At 43.5% G+C, this 15132-nt stretch overlaps 1 protein-coding gene across 1 annotated transcript in view; it reads right to left on the bottom strand.

The window, feature by feature from the left end:
• Window positions 1-15132, bottom strand: part of Atf6 (bZIP_ATF6 domain-containing protein ATf6) — an 80430-nt gene that overhangs the window by 41669 nt on the left and 23629 nt on the right. The window contains 3 exon segments of the mRNA XM_084588856.1: window positions 1478-1555; window positions 5053-5558; window positions 9825-10080. Coding sequence (XP_084444982.1) covers window positions 1478-1555; window positions 5053-5558; window positions 9825-10080 — 840 coding nt within the window.

Below are 15132 nucleotides of genomic sequence, written 5' to 3'. Positions count from 1 at the left end.
ACTGTGCGACTGGTCGATGCATGCACCCAATTGCAGCCGCATGATGTTGTAAGTTCAGAAAAGTGCATTTTGAATCATCGAACATAGCTCCCACAGCACGCACGAGGTCCGCAGGCACTACTGTTCCGTGCAACTGAGGATCGGGGAGGTCTATTTCTGTGATCACTGGCTGCACGCGTTGTACCTCAACATGATCGACTGTTCAAATTAACCGCAGTGAGGCCCACCCACGTCCAAATTAACGAGCATCTGAAATGATACACTTGCATGAGTGCCAGCCGGGACCACGCTCCCAGTCGAATTATATAAATTTCTGAATTAACGGAGGCCAAATTAACTAGATTTTACTGTATATAGCACATAGTACAACGCAGAGTTCAAAAGAAAAGGGCTACTAGGCCTGATGTCACAAAGAGGCTTCAGAACTAGTATATTAACGCCAGACAGTTTGAAACAGACATCCCTCAAAACCATTCTAAAAGCAACACCACCGTATTAGACGCCTATAGAAGTTCAAGTAAACAGAACTGCCAAAAATAAATGTGGAAGAGCTAATAAGCACCATTAGTGAAGAAATAACATTATTATAGCACTTGCGGAAAAAAAAATATGTTTAATAACATTAATATAGCACTTGCGGAAAAAAAATTTTTGACCACAGATCTCCGACATTAAGTTGTACGTTCCAGTTCTTTCTGCAATGATAGCTCCTCTTCCTCTGTTGCACAGGATATCTAAGTTTTCTGAACACTACCCAGAAATCTGACGTTCCCAACTCCATGCTTAATCACAAAAATGTGCTTATTTACTACATTTAAAGCAGCCTACTATTCACCCTTACTTCATCAGGTAAGAAGGACATCTAGGTAGTAAACATATTATAGCACAAGAGATAGTCCATATTAACTAAGCTGCGTAATTTCCATGGGTCATGTTCACTGCTACTTAGTTTTCACTGTGCATTAGATATGCCAAACAATGGTATGCAACCTGTTCAGCTCATTCAGGGTTCCATTCAGCAAATTAAGCTTTTACCATAAAAGGAGCACACCGCAGGTAGTGCGTTCTAGACAGTGATCAAACGTGTGTGCCAGATGTTGCGCTGTTGTAAATCAGTAGATCCCTGCTCCTAAAACTAAGCTAAACTATGCAGCAACAGCGAATGCTTTAGGGCTATAACCGCAGATCATAGGGTTCTCACTATTATAATAATCAAGCCACACCAAGCTTGTGCAGAATATACTTTTCGTTTTCCTTGGAGATGGAGCTACATAAGCAAAGCAACTAAGATTTGTTGCCTCCTTTATTAACATGATGCATCTAACCTTGTTTGCTTCTTCAACTGGTCCACACCAAGCTTTCGGTAAGCTATAGCTGAGTACAGATGCACTAAAATGAGGTAACATCTTGGTTCCAACTGATAGTGAACAGTTCACACCACCAAGAAACTGTGATAAGTGTTCATCTCTAAACTCACCTCTTTCCTCTTTTTCCGTGACTGGCAAGCAGATTCCCTGTTCTTGATCATCCTTTGCTGCCTTTTTAATGCCTTGTTCTGTAACAAAGGTAAATATATTTTAAATTTCGCGAAGCAACAATATTATGGTACAGTAAAAGATTGTTAATTCGGGTTTCTAGGGACCATAGAGTATGTCCGAATTATCGAGAGAGAAAAAAAAAAGGCCCAATTTTCATCAACATACCTTTATTACACAAAATAATCGCGAATACTTGTCTGCTTTCCCGCAGAAACCCGTGCAGATACTATTTTTCGAAGTACTTCCAGGTGCTCAGCAGCTCGCATGCTGTCTACAGTGTATCAACAAAATTCCTCTAGCACGACAGCCTCCGCTGCTTCCTTCACAGTGTGAAGGGGCCGAGGCTGCCCCTCTCGTGGCCCCTCTTCCTCCTCCGAATCTTCGCCGTGCAGTAGTACATCCCTTACAATTTCTTCCTCAGTTAGAGAGCCGGCTGCAGCAAAGCCGTCATCAATGCCAATGTAATCGGAGAGTGTCACCGCATCCGGCAGAATACCTCCGAAATCTGAGCAGTCACATCTCCATTGTCGTCTAGAGACACTTCGGCCACTGTGTTATTGCAGGGCTCAGGCACAACGAAGCCACTGTCTAAAACAGTCAGCGATGACGTGTGCAGGCGTGTTTTTCCAGACGTATGCAAGAATGCTGAATGCGCTCAAAAGATTCACGTTGTACTGTTTGTCGACTCCATTGCACAGAAACATATGTTCCAGCACGTGCCTGCGGTATTTAGTCTTGACATACTGAATTATGCCTTGTTCCATCAGTTGGAGGGCCGATGTAGTGTTGGGCGGCAAAAAAACAACTTCAATGTTGTTCAGTCTGGTGACATTGTTATGTGCACTGCAGTTGTCTAGCAAGATTAGTACCTTCCGATTCTTCGCGGAAAACTAACTTTTGCATCCAGCCGCAAAAAATTTCAGATTTCATCCAGGCCTTTTTATTAGCCCAGTACTCCACCGGAAGAGCAGGCACATTCTTAAAGCACCGTGGCTTTTGTGCCTTTCCAATGACGACAAGCGGCAAGTGCTCTGTCTCTGTCATGTATGCGGCTAAAAGAACGGTCACTCGTTCCTTGCTCCTTTTCCCTCCGATGCACGGATCTTTCATCATCACAGTCTTGTCTGGCAATGCCTTAAAGAAAAGTGCTGTTTCATCAGCATTAAAAATGTCATTTGGATCATAGACAGCGATGTCTTCGAGCAGCTGAGCGTTTCAGCACTTCTTTCGCCGCACAGTCTTGAAAATGAGACCATGTTTATCTCTGAAGTGCACACACCACCCTTCTGATGCTTTAAATCCCTCGATGTGCTCCAGTTGCTGCCAACATTTTCGTTGACAGCACTTCTTTTGCCGCACATAGTTTTGAAAATGAGACCATGTCTATCTCTGAAGTGCGCACACCACCCTTCTGATACTTTAAATCCCTCGATGTGCTAAAGTTGCTGCCAACATTTTCGTTGACAGCACTTCTTTCCCCACACATAGTCTTGAAAATGAGACCATGTCTATCTCTGAAGTGCGCACACCACCCTTCTGATGCTTTAAATCCCTCGATGTGCATCATCACTGCAAACCTTTTTGCCTGCGCCATGATGAGGGGTTCCCTCAATGGCAGGTTTGCATCACGCGAGTTGACCACCCACCAAAGCAAGGCTTCTTCCAATTCCGGATGAGCTGCTGTTCGCAGATGCTTTCTTGATGCTCGGAACTTCTCGCTTTCGAACGCCTAAAAAATCTGGTCTTCATTTTTTTGCACATGTGCTCAGAATGCTCCCTTTAACATTGTATTTTTTCGTGGCTTCTTATCGGGTGAGCTCGTTCTTAAGGGCCCGATAATTTCCACTTTAGCAGCCAAGTCCTTGGCCTCACAGCTCTTCGGCCGTTTCGCCGCCGTTGCCATAGGCGGCGAGGGCGCTAACACCAGAGACCTATGAATGAGCCACACTAAAGCCAACAGTCTTTGATACAACAGCGTGCAAGGATGTAGCGCCCAGACAGCAGCAAAACCACAAAATGGCACCGCTGATAACACAGACACATGAAAAAACAAAGAAAGGCGCCCCATCCAGCCACAAGTCGAGCCAAGTTGATTCATTGATGTCTATGGCGATGCTGAGTTTGGGTATCACGGATAACGCTATTGCGCCGCGTTCGCCTTATTTTCATTTTCGAGCCTCGATAGCTGCCCGAAGTTATCCGAATTATCCGATGTGCGGTCAAATCCGTCCGAATTAATGAGAGTTTCGTCCCATAGACTCCTATACATAATTATGGGGACCAGGCGCAAAGGTTGAACTATTCCAATTTTCCGGATTAACAAGCTTTCACTGTACAATTAAAATCTTGAAATCATAGAAAATGCACACCGTCAAAAATTCAGCACATATGAAAAAACGTTATTCCAGGTAAGAAACACAAAATAAGTGGATCATCAAATCTCGAACAAAAGATAAGTTAGGATTACATTTAATGATTCTGCATTACTGAGAGGTATAAATAAGCATGGAGTTCATCAGAAAATTTCATGAAGCTTACTTTGCCATAAGACAATTATATTATGAATGCAATCAACAACAAAAAAATGAAAATTTGATTGTAAAATTTTAACTCGCTATGATATAGAGGGGTCAAGTGAGCACACGTCGGAATACACAAATTCGCACCTAGTATCATAACAAATGCATCGGTAAGAAGCAAACAGCATAGTAATAAGTAGAGCTTAAATTCGCAGGAAATTAATGGGAAAACAAACATCCAAACATATTACTAGCGAGACAACCGGGATTACTTGAATGAAGCAAGAGACTCTGAATAAAAAGGCGCCTAGATGAATTGAGAGAAAAAAAATGCTTTCGTGTGCCTTTGCTCGATTGTCACCTATTTTTGCAAACATGCACAGATCAAGGTAGCTATTTTGGCAAGATGCTTGCTCATGATGAAACGTAGTGCGAGAAAAACTGATGGAATCAAGTGCCCTGTACATGTACCAATTTTCAGCTGATTATATAGCATAATCAGGCTTTTTCTCTTGTGCGAACTCTAAAACAACACAGTTCCAGCAGCAAATAAACAAGTTGCCATCCACCTTACAATTTAACTCCCGTTCATGGTACCTGGAAAAGCCATTTTTTTATTCAGGAGTGATGCTGAAAAATAGTTATGGTAAACAATCATTTTTTATGCTTGAGGCTTCCATTATCTCACAGGCAAGTCACTTTTTATTTCCGCTTAAGACTACAATCATTTTGCCTGCATATGCTGAGTGATAAGTTGATGGTATAGTCTTGTTTGTTTTCATGCTCCCACAGTAGAAAAAACCCTGGATGTGGTCCAATAAGTCATTAGAAAGTTTGCACCACTGCTTCAACTGCTACAAGTTTCATCGTAAGTGCAGATGACCAAAAGAATAAATTACGCAGCAATGTGGCCATCGCAGCAGCATGCCTGACACCACAGATGCTCTCATAACTCACAAGTGGGTACCAGAGCATGAATTAGTGAAAATACGTACATCACTGAATTGCTGCAAGAGTGCATTCGTCCTTTCAGAGATGAGAGGATTGCAACTAGTCAGAACTCCAGTCTTGGCGATGGGCATAGATGCAGCTGTAACACTGAAGTTGGCTGCAGGTATGACGGCAGGCACAGTGATCTTGAGTGGGACTTTGGCCACATTTGTGACCAGTGATTGTGGTGATACAATCTTGGGTGGTACAACAACCTTGGTTGATACAATCTTGGGTGGTACAACAATCTTGGTTGATACAACCTTGGGTGGCAGAACAACCTTGGCTGTTAAAACCTTGGGTGTTAAAACCTTGGGTGTTAAAACCTTGGGTGTTAAAACCTTGGGTGTTACAAGCTTTGTTGATACGAGCTCGGGTGATACAACCTTGGGTGCCACAGCTGCTGTATTGATGTTGCACTCGCTGCTTGCTGTGGGTCTCTCAATGGTGAGAACTCCCTCTGTTGTCAGCTGATTATATTCAGCCTGGGTCAGCATCAATGTCTGTTGAGCTGTAAAAGCCATGGTAAACAGAAACACCACTATCAAGTACAGGAATTTCAGCAAACTGAACTCTTACTGCACATCTCTGCTAATAGCCTGCATCAACAGGAGAGCCCATATATTTGAGCAATAAAAACTGAAAGGTTTTGATAAAAAGATTGCGTGCACATTTTGCTCACCCTTCTCAGTGCCCAACGTTTATGCCAGCTCAGTTACCACTACAGTTTCTAGAAATACTTGCTAGGCTGCTGTTTCACATCAGCGGTGGGGTCTCCTATGCGATGCAGACTACTGTGGCACAATACGCCTCAGAATGAGGTCAGTTATGCGGGCATGCAGCGAAAACACAGCAGCTGTGCAAGGCATGGTCAGCTTGGTTTTTTACTGCTCGCTTTTGTTGGCCTTCGTTTTCCTTGAAAAAAAAAAAAAATTGCTGAACATGAAAACAGAGTCTTCAACCACCAGAAAAGAAGGAAATTTAGAATTTCTGCTCAGTGCAAAATTGTACTGCCTGAAAATGCCATTTCAGACCTTTTTGTTCTTACATACAGCTTAGGAGCTGTGAAGGACATATAGATTTGAGCAGTTCTTTTCATTTCATCTGGTTGGTGGCTTGGTGCAACTGCTGTCTGAATGCGATTATTATGTGCATGCTGCACAGTGGGATCTCAGTATGATTCTCACGGGCAATGAAAATCGAGAGATATCCAAAAATCGTATTATCCAAAATATCCAAGAAGGTCGTGAATGAACACACTTGGCACAGAACTTACTTTTATATAGCACTTTTAAGTATTCCATCACTGGGCGCTAGGAGCCTATTTCTCAATATCCAGAAGCAAGCTTTCCTGAAACTTGTGGAAAGGAGCTAGTTGTAGTTCTATCGCTTAGATCCACGCCCATGGCAAAGCCTTGAAGGTCACATAAAACCTTCAGAGGGGTCAACCGCTCAAGAGATCTCATAAAAAAAAAAACACACACAGGTGCTATCTGCGCATAGCATCTTGGCACGTAATCAGCCATGAGCGTTACCGCTATGAACGTTACCGAGAGGCAGCAAAGTCCTAGCTGGAGACAGGAGTGATTCTGTTCTCTCAACGGTTTGGTCCCCTGAGCAGCGCCACCTGGCGACAGATAGCGGAAAAATTGTAAAAATGAATAAGAGCGCATTGAAAGCCTGCCATTCTTGTTGCCTCAGTGGCGCAATGGATTAACATTACATACCTGAGCACCTAGCGAATAAAATATATGTTCGAATCCTGTGTTCGTAACTTTTATTCTGAATTTGTTTTTTAAATTGCAACATTAAAATAAGCTACCAATATCTTTCCTGCGGAGTATTCCCCTTTAGGTTGCATTATGTGATGTTTTTATTTCTTAATAGCCACAAAACCAACCGTGAACACAGCCATGAGACAATAGCATGACAACGCTAACACTATTTATTTATTTTCAATGTAATCATTTCCTGCCTTTAGTGAGTATGTTACCTTTAGGTTGCGTTCAGACACACCTCTCGGTAACAATCGCCACTTAACCCGCTGAGAGGCAACCAGTGACAGAAAGAAGTTGCGGAACCCTACCAGTGAGGAGACGGAATTACGCTGGAGACGGCCATGCCTCCAGCTAGGACTTCGCTGCCTCTCGGAGAAAAATTTCAAACCACGAAAGTTTTTCGTACATTTTCGCGATTGTACTTTCCAAACCCATCTAGAAATAGAGTTGTATCAGCCGTATGAAAACGCAATGGAATATATGAAATTTCACCAAAAAGCTACCCTCCCTGCTATTACTTCCAATATCTAGGATCCTCTTTATCCTGGACACAGCCAAATGCCACGCATAGCTAGACATGAATGGGCTGAGCCTACTTGTGCTCAGGAAATCATGGCATCACAATTGATCATCTACATATGCACAGGTGCCCCTGCGGTGCTTTCAAAATATGTGCCTGGCATACAACAAACTGGGACAATCACAGGAATTCTTACAATAACAGTGCACATTTAGCAACATAATAGGAAAGACTGTTCTGGAAACATTTAGGCAGCACATGGTGCATTTGAAGAAAGATTTGCCGCTTTGATTTTTTAATTAACTACGCCTAATTATCATCATAATGTTTACGCGGAAGCTTTATACTCGGTGATGTCATCTGCAGAGCAACATTCCTTTACAGCACTGCCCCACCTGTGTGCCCTACTACTGAGTGGCACACAATGGCACTCAGATGTACCATGTCGCTTAGATGCCAAGCACTGCATGGAGCAATAATTCACAGAAAATTTAAAACAAAAAGACAATATCAGCCAAAGGACTACAGACACCCAATTTTTGTGTTCGTGTTTTATCATTTGTAATGATGCCTAGAACATTACTACACAGATCACCACGTCACATTCGCCTATGACGGCTTAAAAATTTATAATCAAATTTCGTTTCTCACCTGTTTTGGTTTCAGTTTCAACAGCCGAGCTATAACTGCGACGTCACAGTCAAGTCTAGGTCATGCGAGGGATGAAGATACAGTGATATAATCATTGCTGTGTCATTTGAATTCACTACAATGATAAAGCCAGCCTGCTTCAAGGACAGGAATCATTACAAGTGAAGAATGAGCGATTATATCACTGTTTTTTCATGCCGAGCATCAAGACATGATTGTGACGTCACAGCCATCTCTCGAATATCGAACCCGAAACTGGTGAGAAAAGAAAATTCAATTATAAATTATTTAGCGGTTGTAAGCGAAAACTGCGTCCGGATCGATATACAGTAATGGCTTACACATCATTAACAAGAAGAAAAATGCCACCAAAATTTTGGTGTCTATAGTCCTTTAAGTATCAGCCTAACAAAGACAAAAGAGAATTGGGCTACTGAAGTTTCAATACAGCAGAACCCGCTACAGTAAACTTTCCATGAAATGACAGCCACACGCGCGCTACCGCAGAACCCGCTACAGTAAACTTTCTATGAAATGACAGCCACACGCGCGCTACCTAGGATCGCTAGAAAAAATTTTTCTCTAAGAAAAAAAAAAAAGAAAACAGCACTGAATGTTATTTTTTCTGAATGGCTTTACCGCCAGACTCACCAACCCTAAGGAACCCTAAGGAGACACCAACTTTACCTTGGAGCCGTGAGGGAAAGCATGCGGCACGTAGGTAAAAAAAAAACATCTAAAGCTAGCTATGAACATGAAAAGATGGCAGCATGGTCCGCTCAGAAAGTAAAAGTGATGCCAAAAGAAGGGACAGGAAAAAAGAACCGAATGTTCACACTACTGTGCAGTGAAAGCACGAGGCAGCAGTAGAAGTGAAAGCGTGGCATGTGCAGATTTGCAGTGCTTGACTGTCGCATGCATTTCTTATCTATTGCCTCTTAAAAGACAGAAACAGCAGAAGACAATGCCACGTTCCTGCAAGGTTTTAGTTTTCACATAAAATCACAATCAGTTGTATTTGTAGCCATGTTCCATTCATGCTAAAAAGGTACTTTCAAGAGATGTAAACAAAAAATCATAATTAAAAAGAAGTATTGCAGAAAGAGGCAATAATAAAGACACTGAAGGTTTTTAGAGTTTGTTTTATAAATCAACAAAGCATGTTTAGTAAGTAGCCATTTCCTGACAGCATCTTCAGGGCGAACTGTTATCACCTACACTTCATATAGTAAAGACCCTGATATAGTAAAGTTTTTTGCAGATCAGAGTGACTTTACTGTAAAGGGGTTCTACTGCAATATAACTGCAGCATCTCAATTAATAAAAACAAAGTTTATAACAAGTTCAGGCCATAGTGAAAATTGCCACACTGTTGGTTCAAACATGCTTGCAAGTAATTCCTTTTGTTTTTTTTTTTGTGCGTGTATTCTAAACGCTCTGAAAAGTCACCAGTGAAGAGAGAAGGTCAAAAGTTGCCTTTCAGAACCTTGAAGAAAGTAAGGAGTTAAGAAAAAAGCTTTGCTTACAAAAATTCGTTATTAAAGAATGTGACATGATACCAACATTTATTTACAACACCATCCCAGCAAAGTTGCAGCCTCATGGTTACAAACACAACGTAATGCTGCTCTTATCCTGCACTGAATTTTTCAAATCTTTGAACTAGGGGCCTGGTTTAATAGCTCTTATTGCTTATCTCTTTCAAATATGTGCCATTTCGGAATATCTTCTGTGTTAAAGAACCACACATATCAATTTCTGCCCTTCAGCTCTGATGTCAGCTGATTTCTTGAAGCACCCTTTCCATTCATGCTTCAGTGACCTTTACCTGTTTCCGCTGCAGTCGTGGGTGAAGTCACCTTCACCAATGGCACTGCTAGTCGAGGCTGTGCCAGTGAAACTTGTACATGGTCAGGCTCCGAGGTACTGGGCGATGAAGCTACTACACCTGCCGTATATGGGAAATCATGCAAATGTGGAGGGGTGCTTGAGCCGCTCTGGGTAGGTGGCGTGTCGGGCGGTGTCTCCGGCACTGTGCTGGTGTTGGGTGAACCCCATACAATGTTCGATTCAGATGTTGGAACCTGAAGAAGCCAGAATTGAAACGTTTGGTTATCCAAGGTGAGCAATGTAAAAAAAATAAAATAAAAAAAAGGAGCATAGCACAGCCTACGCAGAACTATGAAGGAAAGATTACCAAGGTGCCCAATACTGTAATATGTCCTGCCTTTGTTGTTGCATGCAAATACAATGCAAGCAATAAAGTAAATGTACACAAACTAAATGTGAGCTTTGTGCCCAAGATTTAACCACATCAAACATGCTAGCAAGATCTGTGTTTAGAAAATGCTTTGCACCTTTTCTCTCAGATTTTAGCACACAACTCCAATGGTTATAAGTATATCTGAAGTACCCCATTTTAAGTAAACATGCACACTTTGCAGATATGGTAGTTAAAGCCATCTTTGCACCTTCCCTTAATATTGGGTATAAGTAACTAAAACGGCCTTAAAGAGCCCCTGGCCGTGCCCGAGCATGTTAAATAAGGGGTGTTCGAAAGACTTTTTCCAACCCAAATTGAATGCAACTTAGTTTGGTTAAAACTGCCATAAATTTGAAGAGTTTTGTTTGTGTATCATAATAAATCTATTTAAGCTCGCATTGCAACAAGGTGGAGCCAGCGCTGCTATTGCTTGGGCAGTGGCTTGTTTTGCTTCGCAGCCGCCACATGTACACAATGCAAACACCAGACTTCTTCCGATCAAATGAGGCAAGCAGGGGCATAGCAGGGAGAGGGTTTATGAGGCTTCAGCCCTCCCAAAAAATTTTTTGTACTGTCACACACGGCACACCAAAGCAACCACCGGCACTCGAAATCAATATGGACTGTCTACAATGTTTTTTTCACACTCAAAATGACAACTGAGGTGCAAATAAAAACGTGAAAGGTGCAGTATGTTTTAAGTTCTACATCAGACCATAAAAAAAGGGACACGCAACACTATCATATAAGCTGACAAAGCACACAGTGAGGTCTGATGCATGGAGGAAAAAAAAACTAGGAGGGAGCGTGATGCCACATGTGCAGTGGCTGCAAGCCAGTCTTCTCTGATGCCGCTGCCTTCTCTCAGGGCCCTTGTTAGCACTGAATATTGTTTAACGAGAACGTGAATGCTCCAGAGGAAAGCCTGTCAAAGTGGCCTGTTGAAAGGATGCGTCTACAGTCGTGCCTCGCTAATATGGACACTTTGGTTTCCAACCAAAACTGTCCATAAAGCGAGTCATCCATAATAACGAGTCATGAATAAAAACAAAAAGGATTTTATTGAGAAAAAAGAATTGAAATTATTGACTGCTTTTGTACATAACGGTGTTCACTAGACTCAAGATTTCACAGAACAACGGCAATTTTGAGTGCATTATCCTTGTCATTGTTGTCTTCGAAAAACTGTAGTGCAGTCTGAAGCGACTCGCTTACCAAGACACGCGTGATGGTGGACTTTCTGTTGGTCGAACTTTCGAGCACAAACTCCTCACTGGCCGATGAATCGGCGTCCGATTCTCTACTCACCGCCACTTCCAAAATTGTCTCGTCACTGAGCAAAGTAGCCGCTAAGTAGCTGCTTGAGATTCTCCTGAGGCGAGGAAACAGCTGAGCTGTCGATACTAGTCCCTCACGGCTTGGATTGACTGAGATGGCATTTGCCGCTTGTATTCACAGATTTCTTCGCGCCTACGTTAAGCTCTGTTCTTTTGCGTTTAACTCCCGTCATGCCAAAAGCCAGACTCAAGTTGAAAGTTACAGGCTCCTGATGCTTTGCACTTTTTTGCCTAGTTAACCTTTCGGCCTTTCCGTTCTTCTGATTCTTTTTTTTTTTTTTTGCCTTGTACTGTTTCCGTAAGGAAGCAAGGAAGTCAAGTTGGCATGCTGCTATGCAGAGGGCTATCGAACATCCCATCTTCTTGGCGCCGTTTCTATGTGTTCCTATAAAACAAACACTGCAAGCTGAAGTACAGTTTAGAACGACGGCTAGCCGACTACGAAGAGCTCAAACTTAGTCAATGCCGCAACGTTGACTCAAAGCGAAGCCGACATGCAGACCGCCTGTTGTGCAAACTGTGGCAGTTCGGCAGTGCAACAGGGACGAAAACCAGGAGCATGAGAGGGAAGCGTGTCCAGGAAGGGACGCCCGATCCCGGTTGCATGTTCGTATGTCGCCTTTCTTTTGTCGCTCTATTTTGCGAGTGTCTTAACTCTCACCGAAAAGCGTTAACGGCTTCATGGAACACACATTGTGCTTTGGGAAAGAAAACTTCAGTTCCCATCACCACTGTAGGCACTTGTCTTTCTTCCTGTCATTTCTTTCTTACGCTTTTACCGGCCTCTCTGTACACGTTCAGCAGAATTTATTGCAACCACATGTTGCCGTTTTCCCGACTGAGGCGGCACTTCCGCTGCACCCAGAAATCTCCTGGTTCCCCCCTTTCGGGGTCGTTCTTACGCTGACCCTCGGTTTGATGTGTACGTTCCTCTCCGCTCTTGCCCCCCCCCTTCCTAAAACGTCAACATGCCCGCTTCGGTTCGTTCCAACCCCACGTGACTCGTTCAGGCATCCCGCCGTATCGGCTGTCGCGTAGGTTTGCAGGCGGCGCGCCCTTCTTTAACTTGCTTTTGCACTCCTGTGCTTTTTTTCAAGCACTGTCCATATTAACGAGACAAAAATACATGGGCCCAAGTGGGCCGTATGCATTCTTCCCCTGTCCATTGTCCAGACAGAGTTTCCATATTAACGAGGCATAAATACATTGAAAAGGTTTCGTCCCCAGAAAAACTGTCCATAATTCGGGTCGTCCATATTAACGGGGGTCATATTAACGGGGCACGACTGTATTTGTAAGACCCCAGTTGCTCAGTATGCAAATGCAACATTATAATCAGTATTATAGGCATCTGGATAGAACTGCAGGTAACCTTTTCAACTACGGGTCCATCAGGAAGACTATATTCAAACTAACATTATTTGCATGTCTGGGAAACTGGCTGTGGTGCACTTTCAGTTCTACATTAGCTAAATTAAACAATTTTCGTTTGTAAAAATACATGTGTGGGATGATACTAGATGGAGTGAAAGCCCTGGGTGCTATTATTCTTCCATGCAGTCCTTGCATCCCAGCAAGCAGCATTTATGGCGCAGTTGAGAAGTGGCCCATTGGCGACAGCTAGGTAGCTAGGGGCAGGTAGCTCGATACGGAGGAGACTGACCACGCAGTAACGTCAGTGCCTCCCCCCCACTCAAGAATTCCAGCCTACGCTACTGGAGGCAAGTATCCCCAAGCAAGTTTAATATAAAAAAAAATAACTAATGATCAAATGTCATTCCTGTGCAAAATTTGTGCTACAAGGATTCAGCGGTTTACCTGAAAGACGCATTCTATGACACGCATGTAATTGCACACCATCCTGTATATGGAGTCGGCGCTAAACACTTCAGCGACTAGTGGCCGAAGGAACAGCGTGATAGTTTACGTTCTTACACATCACTTATGAAGCTAACGAAAATCATTTGCCACGGTATAAAAACTATGCTACCTTCTTTGCGGTGTAGTACTTTCCCAGAAAAAGGCCAAAGTGGGGAGGTCTCAAATTCTTCTCAATGAAGGCACTGATGACCATTAAGGCATTTTGCTTGCAAGCCCCACGAGTAGCGCTAGCCTAACGAAGACCATTTGCCGCGGTATAAAAACTATGCTACCTTCTTTGCGGTGTACTACTTTCCCCCAGAAAGGAAGGTTCCTCCCAAAGTGGAGAGGTCTCAAATTCTTCTCAATGAAGGCAGTGATGCCAATCGTTGCAAAGTATTTTGCATGCAAGCCCCATGAGTAGTGTTGGCCTAGAAGCTCAGGTTACCGCGGAAAGCACCAGTCAGTCAGTCTCGACAAATATGAGGCATCGCAGGAATTACCTTTAACGTTGACTCACGTAAACAGCCAGATAAGCACAGCCCCAGAAATAAAGCTGACACATTCACACAACAGGTGTCTGGATGGACCCAAAGAAGAACACGCGTCGGCCCATGCATTTCTAGTCCAGAACAAAATAGATGAGTCATTCGCCGGCAATGCGACGTCTCACTAGCCACTGGTGATAACTCTCTCCATCAAGCTCCGCGATTGCAAGCCTTTGCACAAACACACGCGCACACACGAAGACATGTGGCCACGTGGCGATAGACATGCTGGAAGACTCGGCCGGAAAAAGCGTTGGGCAACGGTCTGCGCCGCGCTGAAATGGCTCGAAATGTCGCTTCGCACTGTCTGATGGACTAGCCCGTTGTGTCGAATGACTGTGCGGGCAGGGCATTTATTTTTTATTATTGCCCAATCTAACCAATGTCTGAAGGACTTGAATCTGCTGCCGCTGTGTCGGCGATCCCGCACAACGAAGGCGAGAAAGTAACACCGGCAACGAAAGTTTCACTGAAACAAACTAAAAGATTCTGCCGCTACACGCTGCAGAATGCGGCAGCCTAAGCCGTAATTTTAAATGTCCAAAAGAGTAAGCATGCCAAGATCTGCTCCTGACGTAAGGGTCAGCAAATCTACCCTAGGCAGGAAAGCAAACACCCACCCGAAGCCCAAGTGGAAATGACCGCATAGAACACACCTCTAGACAGTTGTATTATAGTTGCATTAAATGATTTCTCCGCATCTACACTATCTAACTTGCCTACTCTACTCTGTTAAAGGGAGCGAGCAATCGAACGCCGCCGCTTCCACCTGCACTGCCCGAAGTGCTCTGCATCTGTCAGGCACCAGAGAGCTCCGTTCCTCTTGCAGATTAATGTTATTGCCGATATTTATGATCGCTTACCCACAAACGTTCGTCAACACGCGACGCCACCATGCCCGACTGCCAGACTCAGACTTGACAACTCGTGTACAACTCATGCATGACTCGAATGCTTGACTTCATTTTTTCTTTGATAATGACCATGATGATTCAGCGGTTGTAGTTTCACCACAATAGCTCCACTCAATTCGGCACATTCGCGGCACAATTCTTTGCTAAAACTGAATACCAGCGCAAACAGCGCAGCACTTCTATCACTGAGCACCACCATAACAGTTTCCCGTAA

The sequence above is a fragment of the Amblyomma maculatum genome, chromosome 1 (assembly GCF_055883805.1).
Source record: "Amblyomma maculatum isolate TAMU_Amacu chromosome 1, ASM5588380v1, whole genome shotgun sequence".
Taxonomy (NCBI): Eukaryota; Metazoa; Arthropoda; class Arachnida; order Ixodida; family Ixodidae; genus Amblyomma; species Amblyomma maculatum.
This window is presented reverse-complemented; position numbering and strand designations above follow the sequence as displayed.